This window comes from Scyliorhinus torazame, chromosome 28 (assembly GCF_047496885.1).
Source record: "Scyliorhinus torazame isolate Kashiwa2021f chromosome 28, sScyTor2.1, whole genome shotgun sequence".
NCBI lineage: Eukaryota > Metazoa > Chordata > Chondrichthyes > Carcharhiniformes > Scyliorhinidae > Scyliorhinus > Scyliorhinus torazame.
Genome location: NC_092734.1, coordinates 23360449 through 23378826, shown reverse-complemented (window position 1 = coordinate 23378826; position 18378 = coordinate 23360449). Strand labels below are relative to the sequence as shown.

The following is an 18378-nucleotide window of genomic DNA, read 5'->3' as shown; positions in this document are numbered from 1 at the left end:
TTCAGGTCTCATACGCTGAGGCAGCAATGCCAGCTGGGGAACGGAGAGTAAGATTTGGCAGTCCTGGGATTGGCTGCAAGGCCCTTTAAACTTGCACAATCTTTTTGGCTGGTAGGTGTGGCTTTAATGAAGTGAGCTGCTTTCTGCCATTAACAAAGTCTGTAAGGTTTCAGGTGTACCTATTCTCCAGCAATATGAACTCCCCCCTCCCCCCAATCTCCACTGACTCCCTCCAACAGCCACTCTCCACTTCCCAATTTCTGGCATCGCACGGAGTGTGAAGAATTAAAATGGGGCACAGTGTGAAAAGGGAAGACCTCCATTCCATTGGCTATGTCGAAAGTACAAGTACATTTTGAAAATAACAAATCATGTAAATCACCAAAACATTTGGATGAGTGATACCTTTTGGCATTCTGGAGAGTGGTGGGTCACAGCATTCCATGTGAAACCCTCGGTCACAGGAATCACAGAAAAGCATGTTGTCCTGGAGAGGAGAAAAATTGCAAAGTACTTCAATACACAAATTCACTTTGGTGTTTAAATTATACTCAAGGGTTGCCAAATGCTAAGTTACTGAGTAGTTCATTTGAACCTTCTTTCGGTTCAACCTATAATGACTATGCATTTTACCAATTTGCTAATTCAACTCAATCTTTCTGGTACCACTCCAATTTATTTGGTTCATTTAAAACCATCAAGTAATTTACGTGCTTATGATAAATACTGGAATGAAACAACTCAGTGGAAGGGAAATCCCAATCATCACATGAGAGTTATGGCAAGCTTTCAGTTATCAGCAATTTTGTGCTCTACTTCACTATCACCTCCTTGACTCCTCCACTGTGGCTCAATTATCTCATTGCTTATCCAACATTGGGTACTGGATGACTAAAAGAGGAAAACTGTACAAACGTTTGATTATGCTTTGGTTTTTAGGGTAATCTCTAAAGTGGTGCACGTGAAACTGGACCCGGGCCCTCGGGAGGCCATATTCGGGGTGTCGGACCAGCCAGGGTTGGAAATGGGTGCGGAGGTTGATTTTGTAGTCTTTGCCTCGTTGATTGCCCGAAGGCGGATTCTGTTGGGGTGGAGATCAACCTCGCCACCCTGTTCCCTGGCGTGGCACCTGCTGGGATTCTTGACTCTTGAGAAGGTCAAATTTGAACTGAGGGGAAGGATGGAGGGGTTCTACAATTCATGGGCTTTATTCATTATGCTCTTTCAAGATTTGGATTACATCGAACATTAGTGGGGGGGGGGGGGGGGGGGGGGGGGGAGGAGGAGGAGGAGGGGACTGTATGCATTAATGGTGACTATGGGCGATTCTCGATTCCCTTTTGTTATTTGTTTATGTTAACATGCGGGCTAATGTTTGGGGTTTGGTGGGAGGATGGGATCGATGTTATTGATATGGGGGTTGGCATTGCATTTGTACTGATCATTGTTTATTGTTGGGTGTAAATGTGGGAGAAAATGTGAAAAAGGAGAATAAAAATATTTTTTAAAAAAACTTTTGATTATGCTTTCGTGGACTGTGTAATTTGTTCATGTTGTATATGTTTGGAATAAAATACCTTTTAAAAATATTGGAAATACTGAAGGCAGAGGTGACGGTTAGAGCAGGGACAGGAATGGTTGTTGCAGGTGCCGGGGTTTAGATATTTCAGTAAGCTCAGGGAAGGTGGTAAAAGAGGGGGAGGGTTGGCATTGTTAGTCAAGGACAGTATTACGGTGGCAGAAAGGACACTTGATGAAGACTCGTCTACTGAGGTAGTATGGGCTGAGGTTAGAAACAGGAAAGGAGAGGTCACATTGTCAGGGGTTTTCTATAGGCCTCCGAAAAGTTCCAGAGATGTAGAGGAAAGGATTGCAAACATGATTCTGGATAGGAGCAAAAGCAACAGGGTAGTTGTTATGGGGGATTTTAACTTTCCAAATATTGCCTGGAAAGGCTATAGTTCGAGTACTTTAGATGGGTCCGTTTTTGTCCAATGTGTGCAGGAGGGTTTCCTGACACAGTATGTAGATAGGCCAATGAGAGGAGAGGCCATATTGGATTTGGTACTGAGTAATGAACCAGGACAGGTGTTAGATTTGGAGGTAGGTGAGCACTTTGGTGATCGTGACCACAATTCGATTACGTTTACTTTAGTGATGGAAAGGGATAGGTATATACCGCAGGGCAAAGTTATATCTGGGGGAAAGGCAATAATGATGCAATGAGGCAAGACTTAGGATGCATCGAATGGAGAGGAAAACTGCAGGGGATGGGCACAATGGAAATGTGGAGCTTGTTCAAGGAACAGCTAGTGCATGTCCTTGATAAGTATGTACCTGTCAGGCAGGGAGGAAGTGGTCGAGCAAGGGAACCGTGGTTTACTAAAGCAGTCGAAACGCTTGTCAAGAGGAAGAAGGAGGCTTATGTAAAGGTGAGACATGAGGGTTCAGTTAGGGTGCTCGAGAGTTACAAGTTAGCTAGGAAGGACCTAAAGAGAGAGCGAAGAAGGGCCAGGAGGGGACATGAGAAGTCTTTGGCAGGTAGGATCAAGGATAACCCTTAAGTTTTCTATAGATATGTCAGGAATAAAAGAATGACTAGGGTAAGAGTAGGGCCAGTCAAGGACAGTAGTGGGAAGTTGTGCGTGGAGTCCGAAGAGATGGGAGAGGTGCTAAATGAATATTTTTCGTCAGTATTCACACAGGAAAAAGACAATGTTGTCGAGGAGAATACTGAGATTCAGGCTACTAGACTAGATGGGCTTGAGGTTCATAAGGAGGAGGTGTTAGCAATTCTGGAAAGTGTGAAAATAGATAAGTCCCCTGGGCCAGATGGGATCTATCCTAGGATTCTCTGGGAAGCTAGGGAGGAGATTGCTGAGCCTTTGGCTTTGATCTTTAAGTCATCTTTGTCTACAGGAATAGTGCCAGAAGACTGGAGTAGAGCAAATGTTGTCCCCTTGTTCAAGAAGGGGAGTAGAAACAACCCCGGTAACTATAGACCAGTGAGCCTTACTTCTGTTGTGGGCAAAGTCTTGGAAAGGTTTATAAGAGATAGGATGTATAATCATCTGGAAAGGAATAATTTGATTAGTGATAGTAAACACGGTTTTGTGAAGGGTAGGTCGTGCCTCACAAACCTTATTGAGTTCTTTGAGAAGGTGACCAAACAGGTGGATGAGGGTAAAGCAGTTGATGTGGTGCATATGGATTTCAGTAAAGCGTTTGATAAGGTTCCCCACGGTAGGCTACTGCAGAAAATACGGAGGCATGGGATTCAGGGTGATTTAGCAGTTTGGGTCAGAAATTGGCTAGCTGGAAGAAGACAAAGGGTGGTAGTTGATGGGAAATGTTCAGACTGGAGTCCAGTTACTAGTGGTGTACCACAAGGATCTGTTTTGGGGCCACTGCTGTTTGTCATTTTTATAAATGACCTGGAGGAGGGCGTAGAAGGATGGGTGGGTAAATTTGCAGATGACCCTAAAGTCGGTGGAGTTGTGGACAGTGCAGAAGGATGTTACAAGTTACAGAGGGACATAGATAAGCTGCAGCGCTGGGCTGAGAGGTGGCAAATGGAGTTTCATGCAGAAAAGTGTGAGGTCATTTTGGAAGGAACAACAGGAAGACAGAGTACTGGGCTAATGGTAAGATTCTTGGTAGTGTGGATGAGCAGAGAGATCTTGGTGTCCATATACATAGATCCCTGAAAGTTGCCACCCAGGTTGAGAGGGTTGTTAAGAAGGCGTACGGTGTGTTAGCTTTTATTGGTAAAGGGATTGAGTTTCGGAGCCATGAGGTCATGTTGCAGCTGTACAAAACTCTCGTGCGGCTGCATTTGGAGTATTGCGTGCAATTCTGGTCGCTGCATTATAGGAAGGATGTGGAAGTATTGGAAAGGGTGCAGAGGAGATTTACCAGAATGTTGCCTGGTATGGAGGGAAGATCTTATGAGGGAAGGCTGAGGGACTTGAGGCTGTTTTCGTTAGAGAGAAGAAGGTTAAGAGGTGACTTAATTGAGGCATGCAAGATGATCAGAGGATTAGATAGGGTGGACAGTGAGAGCCTTTTTCCTCGGATGGTGATGTCTAGCACGAGAGGACATAACTTTAAATTGAGGGGAGATAGATATAGGACAGATTTCAGAGGTAGATTCTTTACTCAGAGAGTAGTAAGGGCGTGGAATGCCCTGCCTGCAACAGTAGTGGATTCGCCAACAGTAAGGGCATTCAAATGGTCATTGGATAGACAGATAGACGATAAGGGACTAGTGTAGATGGGCTTTAGAGTGGTTTCACAGGTTGGCGCAACATCGAGGGCCGAAGGGCCTGTACTGCGCTGTAATGTTCTATGTTCTATCTATGTTCTAAGAGTGACTGCCCAAGATCTAAAAGCAGGATTTGACCAGATTTGGCATCAAGGAACCCTTGCAAAACTGAAATCACTGTAAATCAGGAGGAAATGCTCTATTGGCTGGTGCCACATAACACAAAGAAAGATAATGGGTAGCACAGCTGTCTCTCAGTGCCAGGAACCCAGGTTCAATTCCGTCCTATGGTCACTGCCTGTGTGGAGTTTGCACTTTCTCCACGTGTCTGCATTGTTTTCCTCCGGGTGCTCCAGTTTGCTCCCACAGTTCAAAGATTTGCAAGTTAGGTGGATTGGCGATGCTAAATTGCCAGTGTCTAGGGATGTGTAGGTTAGGTTATGGAGTTACAGGGATTGGGTGGTGGTGGGGGGGGGGGCAAGGAAGGAGAAAGTGGGCATGGGCACAGTGCGAATTTGAAGGGTCGGTACAGACTCGATGGGCTGAATAGCCTCCTTTTGCACTGTAGGGATTCTATGGTTGTATGACCTCAGGACAGCAGTACAGGAGTTCCTCAGGGTAATGTCTTAGGCCCAACCATCTTCAGCTAATTTCACAATGAGCTTCCCACCATAAGGTCAGAAGTGGATATTCGCTAATGATTGTAGTGTTCAGTTGTATTCACAATTTTTCAGTTAATGAAGCATTCTATCCACAAGTAGCAAGACCTATGCAACATTCAGGCTGGGCTGATAAGTGGCAAGTAACATTCTCATCATACAAGTGCCAGGGAAAGACCATCTCCAGAAGACAGTCAAATTGCGTCCCCATGACATTACGATCGTTGAATCCCATACTATCAACATCCTCGGGAGGTCAGCGTTGATCAGCCACTATGGCTACAACAGCAGGTCACAGGCTGGGTATCCTGCAGTGAATAACTCACCTCCTGACTCCCCAAAACCTTTCCATCATTTTCAAGGCACAAGTCAGGATAATGAAGAAAAATACAAAGAAGTCCAACATATTCCAGGGAAAAACAGCCTACTTGATTGACACCCCAATGCATCACCATAAACATTCACTCCCTCCACACTCAATGCACTGTGGCTACAGTGAGCACAATCTTTTAAGATCCACCAAAGCAACTCAGCCACTTAGAAGGATGAGTGGAGCAGGTGCATGTGAACACCACCACATGCAAATCCCCCCCCCCCCCCCCAAACCAAGTCGCACACTATCTTGACAGGTAGCTATATCACTGTTTTTTTCATTGTCACCAGGAACTCCCTATCCCCTATCTATTTAATAGCGCTGAGTGTGTTACTGCACCACATGGACTGCAGTGGTTCAAGATGGCTGCGCACCATCACCTTGAAAGGCATGAGAACATATGAGGCACAGTGGGAGAAAATTCTGGCGGATGAAGCGGAGAGGGGGAAGAAATAATAATAACCTTTATTGTCACAAGTAGGCTTATATTAACACTGCAATGAATTTACTGTGAAAGGCCTCTAGTCGCCACATTCCGGCACCTGTTCAGGTACACGGAGAGAGAATTTAGAATGTCCTAATTACCTAACAGCACGTCTTTCGGGACTTGTGGGAGGAAACCGGAGCACCATGAGGAAACTCACGCAGACATGGGGAGAACGTGTAGACACCACACAGATAGTGACCCAAGCCGGGAATCGAACCTGGGACCCTGGTGCTGTGAAGCAACAGTGCTAACCACTGTGCTACCGTGCTGCCCTAGAGAACACAAGGAAATAGAGAGCAATACAGCATGCAAGAGAGGGAGAGGGAGAGGGGACATGCACATATGAAGGGTAAAATTTTATTGAGGCTGAAACACAATACCAGGAACTTGATAACTTAACCTGCTCCTGATCCTGGAAACAGATCAAAGTCAAAGTCAGATGCCCTGACCAACATTTATCCATCAACCAAAACAACTAAAACAGCTTACCCCATCTCTGAGATTTTGCTGTATATCAATTGGTTATAGTGCTTTCCTACATCACAACAGTGCCAACATTTTGAAAGTACTTCAGTAACTGTGCAGTGCTTCAGAAAATCTTGAGATTGTGAAAGATGCTACGTAAACTAGTTCTTTGTTTCATCTTGAACGATGCAAGGAGCTAAACAGAAAGGTTAGAAGCCTACAGTGCAGCAAAAGGTAACAACATTCAGAGAGGCATCCTTAAGTCATAGCATCAAAATATGAGCAAAAACAAACATTTTTAGCAGATGATATGCTTGCAATTCTCCTTGTGCCTAACCTTTGTGAAGGAAGTTGGCAGAAATGATATTAAACTTCCTTTACTTCTTTCTGTGCAAAACAACATGTGGAACTGTAAGGATATTGTTTAGGTCACTGGGAAGAAATATTACATTGCAAGTTATTACTGAAAACATACTTACAACATATAAAAACAGGAAGTGATGGAAAAACTCAGCAGGTCTGGCAGCATCTACAGAGAGAGAAAGAGAGTTAACGCTGAAAGTCGAGTAGGACTTCTTTGGAACTCTTTCTCTTTCCAAAGGTGCTGCTGGATTTTTCCAGCACTTTCTGATTTCATTCCAGATTTCCGGCATCCGCAGTATCTTCCTTTTAAATACTTACAGCATTTTTGCCTTGATCGCGACAAGCACTGCAAGTCTTGCACTCAATACATTGCCATCTTAAGGTCTTCACATGGGCTGTTAACTCGGGAGAGAATTTTAAACATGATGGATGCCCTTCAAAAGAGAAAAACAATTTTAAAAGCTGATCTTGGTACAGGAGTACCTATAGTTATTCTATTTTATCATGTGCTTATCTTACATGATGGCTCATTGTGGTGGATTCACCACAGAATATGGTAATAAATTACATAAAATATTCCCAAAATTAATCCCTCGTCTGTGCTGTCGCAACATCAGCTGTACTGGGGTGCCACAGATTGTCCGAAATGGAGAGAAAAATCAGAAAAGATTCCCCTTATATGCGCGTATCGAAATGGAGTGATGCTAGGAACAGGACTCTGTTCACCTATTAGTTTCCAGATGCTCACTGACCAGGTTTGCATTTGAACTGCCATAAAATATTGAAGGTTACTGGCGGACAAAGATTTGTACCGAGGAATTAGGAGGTGAAAATTTAGTTATGTGGCAAAATTCAGCAGACCATATAATAGAATGGATAATTACCACATAAATACCCTTTGTTTCAGAAAGAATGAGTGATTAAATGCTTTATTCAGAATAAAAGGAAAATCAAGTGTGAATGAGAGGGAGAAAGTGTGTCCATGTGCAAGAGATGGAGACAGCAGGTCCACACACACACACACACACGCGCGCGCGCGCAGGTGAAAGTTGAAGCAAGAGAAAGCGAGAGAGTGTGGACAATACTGAAAAGACAAGAAAAAGATAGAGATTGCATGCAAAAGAGAAAGCACACAAGAGTAAAGCAGAGAAAACACAATTCAAAATCTTGGGATGAGAGAAATAGTAAAAAGAGGGGGGGAAAAGCAGCAAAAGAGTTAAAGAGTAAAAATGACTACTTCCATTTACTGCCAATCCGTTGATGTGAATGTCAAATGCATCATTTAAAATATTACACATTTGTCATTAAAATATTATCAGTTTTGGCAATGGAAAGCTAGGATTTTTAAGTGAAAAGTGTTCAAAGTATTTTGTTAAATTTCAAAGAAGCCATTATGTTGTCACTTAACCAACTCATGATGATTTATACTTGAACATTATTTTCCATTTGCTGTTGGAATGAGTTTTAATAATATTGATGATCACAATTTTAGTTCTAGTTTATGTGAAATGCCAAATGTTGTTTGCTCTGTAACAAGTATTTCATTTAAAAAGAGATTTTGAGCCTTACCCGAGTGAAAAATATCCCCAACTGCTTTGCGTTAAAAGGCATTTTCTACAAATATAGCTTAGTTTCTCAATTACACCATGATATGCAAATGTTTTTAACACTTGATTTTTTTTTTTTGCATGTGACCTGACTTGCCACAAGACAAATTAAAGCCCCCCCACAACAAAAAAATATATTTAAATATATTTAATTCTTTATGGATCCACTGAGTGTGATTTTGACAGTTTGTACCTCCTTCCTTCCATCCCATCTTTGGTGGTAATGCCTTGCAGTTGGGTAGGCCCCACATTCTGGAATTTCCTGCCCAAACTCCATTGACTCACCATCATTCCACTTTCTTCTCTTTCTTTAAGGCCCTCCTTAAAATCCACCTCTTTGACTAAGATTTGGTCATCCATCCCAATCTTGGCTTGTTGTCTATTTCTGTCTGATTATACTTCTGTGAAGTGCCTTGGGAAAGGCGCCATATAAATTCTATCAGTAGAAGTATGTGTATAGTAATATAAAAATAGAGCTCTGACAAACAGTCACCGACCTGAAATGTTAACTCTGTTTCTTTCTCCACAGATGCTGCCAGCAACTGCTAAATATTTCCAAAATGTTGTTTTTATTTCAGATTTTCAGCATTTGCAGTAATTTGCTCTTGAATGTACAGTGTTAATTGGGAAGTTCACATTGAAAATATAATGGCCAAGATACTTCAGTACTTGAGCAGCAAATAGCCCAATAATACTGAGAAAAATAAATCTGCTTGATTAAATAGAAGGAGCACACTTGTCTGCTTCCTTCATTATTATTTCAGATTTCAGATCATGGTGATCAATTAAGGAATTATTTTAAGTCACGCAATGCTCTACCATTCCTCTTAAGGAGGCAGAATTAACTAAGCAAATTAATTGTTGCAAAGAATTTCTGGAAAAGAATCCTTGAATTTTAGACATATGGAAAAAATTACATACATTCAGTTCAGTAATTAACATTTTATCATACCATCATAAAATTAAACAGATTAAAACCCGATGCTTTATGTAGAATATGCTGTCAAGAAATCATTACTTCATAAGTGGTGGTAACAATATGGACAAAAGAGAGTCATGCACATTTGGATTAACAACTGATATAAAAATAGAAATTTGACAGACTGGAATACTAAATTACAAAAAGGCATGTAATTACAAGTAGAAAAGAAACTGAAGTTGATTTTTGAAGTGAAGAAGAAACATTATACTCAGATACTCAATGGGCAAAGCAATCTCCCATTATGTATGCGCTGTCATGCTATTTGTTGATATTTGAAGTCAGGAAATATTTTATAACAAAGAGAACATAGACATTCAAGTTACCTATGCGAGTATTAAAATTTGGTCAAAAAGTAATCACATACTTTTGATGATCTGAAACAGATGTTACTCATGTCGCACCAAAATATTCTTCCTATTTCATGCATAGTATTCTAACTGATAATATCTTAACAAAATTTCCAGCCCAAAGCAGATGCAATGCATTGCACATTAAAAAATGCATAATGGACACAGTTCTGCATTAACCACTAGATGCCCTGAACAATAAATTTCATTAATACTTTCCAGCAACCAAACCATGACTATTAAACTTCATTAAATCTCTTCTTGATTACAAAAAATCTATTGGAAAAAATATGTACGAGTACGGTTAGTCAGGTATAATAGATTAGCATGCCCTATCAATGATGCTAAGTATGCAACTCCACATTTCATTATTCTTTCAGAAAGCACTGCATCACCCAATACATCTGTGCAGCTAATTAAAGATAATTTGATCCTAATGAGGCAGAACGGGTATCAGCATTAATTCAAATGTAAGTCGATCCATGAAAGTCATATAAAGACTTGCCTACAAAATCTCCATCTTCTCTCATAACTACTAGAGGTCTATTTTACATAATTAACTCTCAACTCCAGCTCACTGCATTTACAATTTTACAAAAATATTCTAAAAGTCAATTTGGGCAATTTGGTTATTGGTTATGAGCAATAAGTAAAAAAGGAAACCAAGGATGTTAACATTAATGAACATCATCACAATTATATTTTTCCTTCTATTGCCATTGATATGTTGTGCTACAAACTGACATGAGAGAATGTATGATCCAGTTTAAAATAATTTAATAATGAAGTTCCAATGATGGCGTCACAAGAAAATATCAAAATAATTGGAACCTCTCATTTCTCTGCAAAGTATTTCTGATTACACAGCTTGAATTTGCCATGAAAAAAATCATAGGCAAACAAATCTTACTGGTCTCTGCTAATGCACATTAAATCATCAAATTTTCAAACTGTTGCCACATGGTCTATTTATTTCATTTTTGGCTTAATTTTTCATTTCAGTTCCATGTGAAATTTTTAATGTAAAAATCAATCCATTTAATTTAATTTATTTTTCAGATCTTCTTGCATTTGATTGCTTTACTTGTGATATATTTGTATTTACTCTCTTGCTTTCTGATTATGGGGATGCCGGGGAGAGTTAGATTTACTTTTCAAACTGCAAAAAAGCACTGGACAAAAGTTGCCAATTGCAGTTTGCTGTTCCAAGTGGACTATATTGCACACTTCACACCTTATCAAGTCAATGTTTTTATTATTATTACAAGATATTTTGAGGCGGAGGGAAAAAATACTTCCATCGCCAGTTGTCAGAATCTAGACTGTATTACGCCCTTCATCTCACCCACTTTCCTGAAAAACACAAAAGACTTCAAAGCACAGGCCTGTTAAACCAAACCTGGTATCTTCCACCAAAAAATTACCTCCGATAATCTCATCTATAATGATCCAGGTACAAACTAGGGCTCAACACCCAAAAAGAAATGGGGCGCACTGCTCTCAAATACAAGCCCTTTTGTACAATCCAGAGCAGACCCAAAACATTTGCTTGAAGTTTTACAATGATAACTTCACGATGTGGGGAATTTTTAACCACTCTTTTACCCCCACAGCTACAATGACAATCACCACCTAGCAGCTTGTTTAACTTTGTCATCCACTTTCAGGACTAAGATGTAGAATAAAATGATCATAGTCTCATTAATCTACCAGACAAATGTACCACTAGTTCTTTGCTATGAACTCTCTTTCCTCAATGATGATTCCTTATGATCTGAATTAGATCGCCAATGCTAATAAGTGGGTAGTTTTATGTAATAGGAGTCCTGCTAGGGCAGCACAGTGGCGCCATGGTTAGCACTGCTGCCGCACGGCATGTCGGGAGTGTTGGGGGGGGGGGGGGGGGAAGACTTAAAAACCAAGTCTAAAAGACATTTTTTTAAAGTTTTGCACTGCAGGAGAAAAAAATGCAGCTTTCCAGGCAGACAGTCTCCAGCTTACAGCTCTGGCCCTTTCTTTTTCCCTCTTTCAGAGAAGGGAGGCCATTCAGCCCATCAAGTCTGCACCGACCCACCGAAAGAGCACTCCATTTCGGCCCAATCCCTCATCCTATCCCCATAGCCCCACCTTGAAGCAATTTTAGCATGGCCACTCTACCTAACCTGCACATCTTTGGACTGTGGGAGGAAACTGGAACACCCGGAGGAAGCCCATGCAGACACGGGGAGAAAGTGCAAACTCCACACAGTCACCAGAGGCCAGAATTGAACCCGGGTCCCTGGCGCTGTGATGCAGCAGCGCTAACCATTATGCCACCGTCTTTCATACATCATTTACATTATCTTCTGGTTCTTGTCCAGGATCCTTATTTAACATGCGGTATTTATCCCGGTCATTTATCTGCATATTTACATAACTTCAAGTAACTTCCTGATGCCAAATGAACATATACTTCATACTGGAGTATTCAGGCATTCATAGTCTGCAACATCATTTGTGTCATTCTTGGACAATTCAACAATTTTAATTATTCCCACAGCAAATACACAACTCTGCAAATAGGGTTCATCTCATGATTTGTCCCTCTCAATAAGGACAACTGGTGAAAGTGCAGAATGGAAAATCTAGAAGGGAGGATCATATGCTAACAAAACCAATCTTCCAACAGAAATTAATGAAAGGAAATCCATACAGGTTCTGGAAGAGACATGCAATCCTCCTGCCAGAGTGGCCGCCTGCACTTTACCCAGACTGTGGTTAACGACCAGGCAATCAAGGGAAATCTTTCCCCCAATAGTTAAACACTTAGGAGACAGATGGCAACTTTTACAAATCACTCAAGCTGTGAAGAAAACTCCTTAAATAAGAGGAGCCAGGGCAGCACAGCGGTGCAGAGGCTAGCACTGCTGCCTCACGCGCTGAGGACACGGGTTCGATCCCGGGTTACTGTCGGTGTGGAATTTGCACATTCTCCTGGTGTCTGCGTGGGTCTCACCCCCACAACCCAAAGATGTGCATGGTAGGTGGATTGGACATGCTAAATTGCCCCTCAATTGTAAATAAAAAAGAATTGGAAACTCTAAATTTAAAAAAAAATAAGACCAAGATTATCTTCATCCTGAACACAGAACCCGGAATCATTTCCTGATGTTCTTGTTTCTCATCCTTTATTTGGTGAGCTCACATTGACTCTTATTATGTATCTCAGGAACCCCCGACACAGTATAAACTTGTATTCCAGTTTCATCCCCCTTCCCAGACACTGGGCACCACACGCTGAATAACTCCACTATCCTGTGCAATCCCTGCATCTCACCCATCACATTCCAGGATAGCTGACGTCCACCTTGGTTATATCATCTTCCCAAATTTCTATCTTTCCCACACTGGCCAAATCCTTATTCACTTCTTCACCATTCCTAGCCTTGATTAATTTTTTAAAAGTCTCCTCACTAATCTCATAATCACCATGTCTCTTCCTAAACCTCTTCTTTCTATGCCTTCTCTCCCCGTCCACAATTCAATATCAATATTCTATTTCTCTGACTGCATGTTCCGCTACTTCCCACCCATCGCAAATTCTCTGATCTTCTTTGTAAAGCACAAAGGGTTGGTTTGCTACATTAAAGACTACAAGTCGTTGTTACATTTAGAAGGACTGTTTCTTAGTCTTCAGCTTTCGTACATCAACACAGACCTGGACTGGACTTTTAAAATCTAATAATTGCAGATAAGAACTGACATTTACAAAGATACAATGTGGCAGGAATAGGTGACCAACATTAATATATTTATTTTGAGATACAAAATGGGTTCTGGCTTGATTCTAGTACAAACTTGGCAGTGTACATGGGCATGGTGGGGTAGAGATATTAAGTTTCTTATTTGACTGTTTCTCTCACTTCCTATATTCCCGACTAGGTCTTAATTGAGTTTGTTTTCATGATTTTTTCCCCCTGCATGGATTCACAAATGAAGAGAATGTTAAGGAATAGCATCCAAATCTGAAATGCAACAAATGCCTGCTGAGCATCACAACGGGTTTCATATCTGAACTGTGCTTAAAATCCAGCATGTTAATGCAGGAAAAAATATCTCACAAGGAATACTGCTGGTAAATGAAATTCCCTCAGTATAAAATCTTTCTTTATTTGCCGAATACTGATGTATAAATGATTCAACTCACCACTGCTTCCACAGTCTGCGCAGGAGATGAGGTCTTCTGGTTTTTTCTCTCGATTGTACTCCTTTGTCCCCAAGCAGAAACTGCAGATTGGAAAGGGATTTGCACGGGGCTAGAAACAAGAGGTTTTCTTCATTTAATTTTTTTTTTTCGCCATACAAGTGTGACAATCCGAAATGTTAAAAAAAGCTATGAGTTATAAGAGTTTCCATTATAATTTACAAAGTATACAATTATTCACCCATTATACAACCTGCTTGTTTTAAAAATGTATGACTTAACTTATCGATTTAACTTGTTCATTTTGGTATATTGAATATTAATTTGGTTCAGTAGATATTTTTTAGTCAACCTACTGAACCCAGCAATGAACAATGCTATGCATGGCTAAGGCAGCCTGCAAAATAATTTAGTCAGCTCAGATTACATTTTAAATTATTCTACACGATTTAATAGAATGTTCAACTTCTCAAACTAAAATGTTAGTACTTCCATCTGTAAATATATCAAAAAGGTCTGTTTATAATAAGGCATCAGTAAAGAAATGTATTTTGATAAGCACAACTGATTACCCTATTTTGAAGGACAAAAACAGAAGAAATTGGAGCAGAAATCGGCCATTTGGGCCTTCAAGACTGCTGTGCCATTAAGTACGGTCACAGCCAATCTTCTTCTACACCCATTTTCCCAATATCCTCGAATCTCTCAGCATTTAAAATTCTGTTGATCTGATCTGAATATACTCAACAGCCAGGTGTCTTTAGTTTGTTGCAATAAAGAATTCCGAAGGTTCAAACGTCCTCGAGTGAAGAAATTTCTCTTCATGTCAGATCTAAATTGTCAACATTATTATGGGCCAGGGTTTAGAGAACCCCAAAGTGTATCATGGAGTTCACCTGACCCACAACTTTTAATAGATTGTGGTATGGGGAGCACACGGCCCACTCTACAGGTGTGGTACAGCAGAAATGGAAAAGTATTTTTTAAAGCAAAACAATGTTTATTCTATGAACTCAAGGTAACCTTTTTAAAACATACAGTGAACACCTTAGCAACCATTAATTCAAATACACCCCCAAAGACTACAACACTAAGTAATCCTTTAAGCTTTCCTTTTAACATCCATAAGACTTATAAACAAAGCCTTTAACAGAAGCACCTCAGGTTTAACTTCACTACTGAGAACAGTTACCACGTTGAAATCAGCAAATGAACATTCATAAGCTTGCGGAGATTCATACACATCCTGCTGTGATTGCAGCTTCTCCAAAACTAAAATGAAACCAAGCCCACCCTGCAACAAAAAGCCTGAAGTGAAAGTAAAAAGCTGACAGACAGCCCAGCTCCACCCACTCTCTGACATCACTGAGTATTAAATAGCCATTTCTTAAAGGTACTCTCACTACAGATATTTATATACACACCCATTTATAAACACCCATTTCTTAAAGGTACTCTCACATGCCTAGTTCTGGGCTCCCAGCAGGGGGAACATCCTCCCAGCATCTACCCTGTCATGATCCTCAAGAACGTATACGTTTCAATGGGATCACTTCTCACTCTTCTAATCTCTAAGGAATATGGACCTGGTCTACACAAAAAAAAATCAGAAAATACTGGAAAATCTCAGCAGGTCTGGCAGCATATGTGGAGACAGAAACATATTTAATATTTTGAGTCTGTATCACTCTTCTTCAGAGCTGAAGAAATGTGATTAGTTTTATGCTGTTGAAAGTGCATAGAGCAGAAGAGGTCAGGGAGAGGTTGGAGATGCCATGGGCACAAGACAAAAGGAGTGGGAATGATAGTGTGAAAGACTAAATCGGATGTTAATAGCAGCATAAAAGGTCAGATAGCAGAATGTATTTCAGCACTTTCTGAAAAGTGAAACATGGGAACAAGAAACAGCCTAGCGCAGGTTGAGGTTGGAATCAAACTGGAAGACCGAGTTTATAGTCTGAAGTTCTCAACTGAATGTTAAGTCCAGAATGTGGAGATGCTGGCATTGGACTGGGGTGAGAACAGTAAGAAGTCTTACAACACCAGGTTAAAGTCCAACAGGTTTGTTTCAAATCACTAGCTTTCGGAGCACTGCTCCTTCCTCATGTGAATGGAGAGGGAGGTTCCAGAAACATTTATATAGACAAAGTCAAAGATGCAAGACAACACTTTGAATGCGAGCATTTGCAGATAATTAAGTCTTTACAGAGCCAGAGAGAGGGGTAACCCCAGGTTAAAGAGGTGTGAATTGTCTCAAGCCAGGACAATTGGTAGGATTTCGCAAGCCCAGGCCAGATGGTGGGGGGTGAATGTAATGCGACATGAACCCAAGGTCCCAGTTGAGGCCGTACTCATGTGTGTGGAACTTGGCTATAAGTTTCTGCTCTGCAATTCTGCGTTGTCGGCGTCCTGAAGGCCGACTTGGAGAACGCTTACCCGAAGATCATGCGTGCGGAACTTGGTTATAGGTTGCTGATCTGCGATTCTGCGTTGTCGCGCGTCCTGAAGGCCGCCTTGGACAACACTTACCCGAAGACTACCTCTCCATTCACCTGAGGAAGGAGCAGTGCTCCAAAAGCTAGTGATTTGAAACAAACTTTAACCTGGTGTTGTAAGACTTCTTACTTAAGTCCAGAAGCTGTAAAGTGCCTAGGCGCCATTAACATCTGCTTTAGTCTTTAACGTCATCATTACCGATTATTGCTCCCTTTGTCTTGTGTCCATGACATCCTGTCATTTAATCTCTCGTAAACCCGCTTTGCCACCCCTTTCAACAGCATACAACACATCGCATTTCTACCTCTCTTCAGCTCTGAAGGGTCAGACAGACTTGATATGTTAACTCTGTTTCTCTCTTGTCAGATGCTGCCAGACCTGCTGAGGTTTTCCAGTATTTTCTGTTTTTATTTAAGATCTCCAGCATCCATTTTGCTTTTATTCTGGTCTACAGAATTTTTCCTCGTATGACAATTCCGTCATCCCAGGAATCAGTTTAATGGACCCTTGTTGAACTCTCTCGAAACAAAGTATCAAAATAAATTTTATTAAGGATTGTTACCGATTGCCTCTTTGCTTTTGAGAAATACTTAGGAAGCAGTTTATCTTTCTGTGAAAATAGGTTTGAATTATTGAATGGTTGTTGTTGCTAAGGAGATATCGTAACCTTGAACCTAACCAAAAGCAGAACAAATGAAAATTATTAGATGACACAGCATCTTCATAAATATCAGTGTGGATAATTTTGTTGTCACTCCACCCTTATCCCTGAAGTAGCTCAATAAATAATTGCACGTGTGTTCCAATAGAGCGATGTTTCACCAGGTTGTATTGATTTTTTTTGATGTATGGATTTATCACTGGAAAAATGTACCAACAGTCAGCATTCTAAACATAATGGATATGTACCAGGCAACTTGACGATAATAAACTTTCAAAGAGCCAAACAAAACTTGGGATAAGTATAGAAAAGCTGTAACTTTCTCCAGTCTTATTCAAAGCTGTCAGAATTTAATTTCTTGTTAAGGCACAAGGGATAATAATGCTACTTTTGAAGTCTTTATTTGATTTCAGGGTTTATGTCTTCATTGCTCTTTACTGTGATAGTCCTGTTTAACAGGAGGAGGGATGAAAAACATCTATATCAGAAAATAGCAGACTTTGGAATATGTTCCAAGGTCCTTGGGATTGAAATAGCGTTGACTTAAAAAAAATTAACTTTGGAAGATTGCAGTAATGTCATAATTCAAACTGTTCAATGTGATTATTGTACTCAATGCATTATCTCACCATCTTACTATAAAATACTTCCTTAGACATTCTCTTTCTTTTTCAACCTCACAGAGCAAGGGTTGGTTGTGGTGGGAGTTTAAATAGAAGAGATTAGCGCAATCGTAACTACCTAATTTGGAGATCTTGCTCCACAGGAATTGAAAAGACTGCAATTGTCAAAAATTACCTCAAAATTGCTGCTCAGGAAAATAAATCTAATTTTAACTCATTTTGGTGATACAGAATTAAGCTGATATTGTAAATGACATACAATTCATCTAAAATTCAGAAAGATAAAACGTTATAGCAGATTACACCTCGGAGCTAAATTTTCTACCCCAGATTTTAACTGTTCAATGTGATTATTGTACTCAATGCATTATCTCACCATCTTACTATAAAATACTTCCTTAGACATTCTCTTTCTTTTTCAACCTCACAGAGCAAGGGTTGGTTGTGGTGGGAGTTTAAATAGAAGAGATTAGCGCAATCGTAACTACCTAATTTGGAGATCTTGCTCCACAGGAATTGAAAAGACTGCAATTGTCAAAAATTACCTCAAAATTGCTCATTTTGGTGATACAGAATTAAGCTGATATTGTAAATGACATACAATTCATCTAAAATTCAGAAAGATAAAACGTTATAGCAGATTACACCTCGGAGCTAAATTTTCTACCCCAGATTTTATTTATACACAGTTTCACATACCAACCATTAAGCATTCCAACAAACAATTCAATTAAGAGGTTCCCTTCTTTCCATCTTTAGAAGACCAAGAGCAGCTTATGCATGGAAACACCTACCTCAAAGTCCTTCTTCCAAGCCACACACAATTCTGACTTGGATATATATTACTGTTCCTTCACCGTCACTTGGT

The 18378-nt window shown here is 40.4% G+C and overlaps 1 protein-coding gene across 4 annotated transcripts in view; it reads right to left on the bottom strand.

Moving 5' to 3' along the window:
• kat6b (K(lysine) acetyltransferase 6B) overlaps window positions 1-18378 on the bottom strand; it is a 235780-nt gene that overhangs the window by 121251 nt on the left and 96151 nt on the right. For all 4 annotated transcript variants that reach the window (XM_072491649.1, XM_072491650.1, XM_072491651.1 and 1 more), the window contains exons 3-5: window positions 13734-13842; window positions 6930-7045; window positions 406-487 (exon numbers count right to left, since the gene is read on the bottom strand). In XM_072491649.1, coding sequence (XP_072347750.1) covers window positions 406-487; window positions 6930-7045; window positions 13734-13842 — 307 coding nt within the window. The remainder of the gene's footprint in view (window positions 1-405; window positions 488-6929; window positions 7046-13733; window positions 13843-18378) is intronic.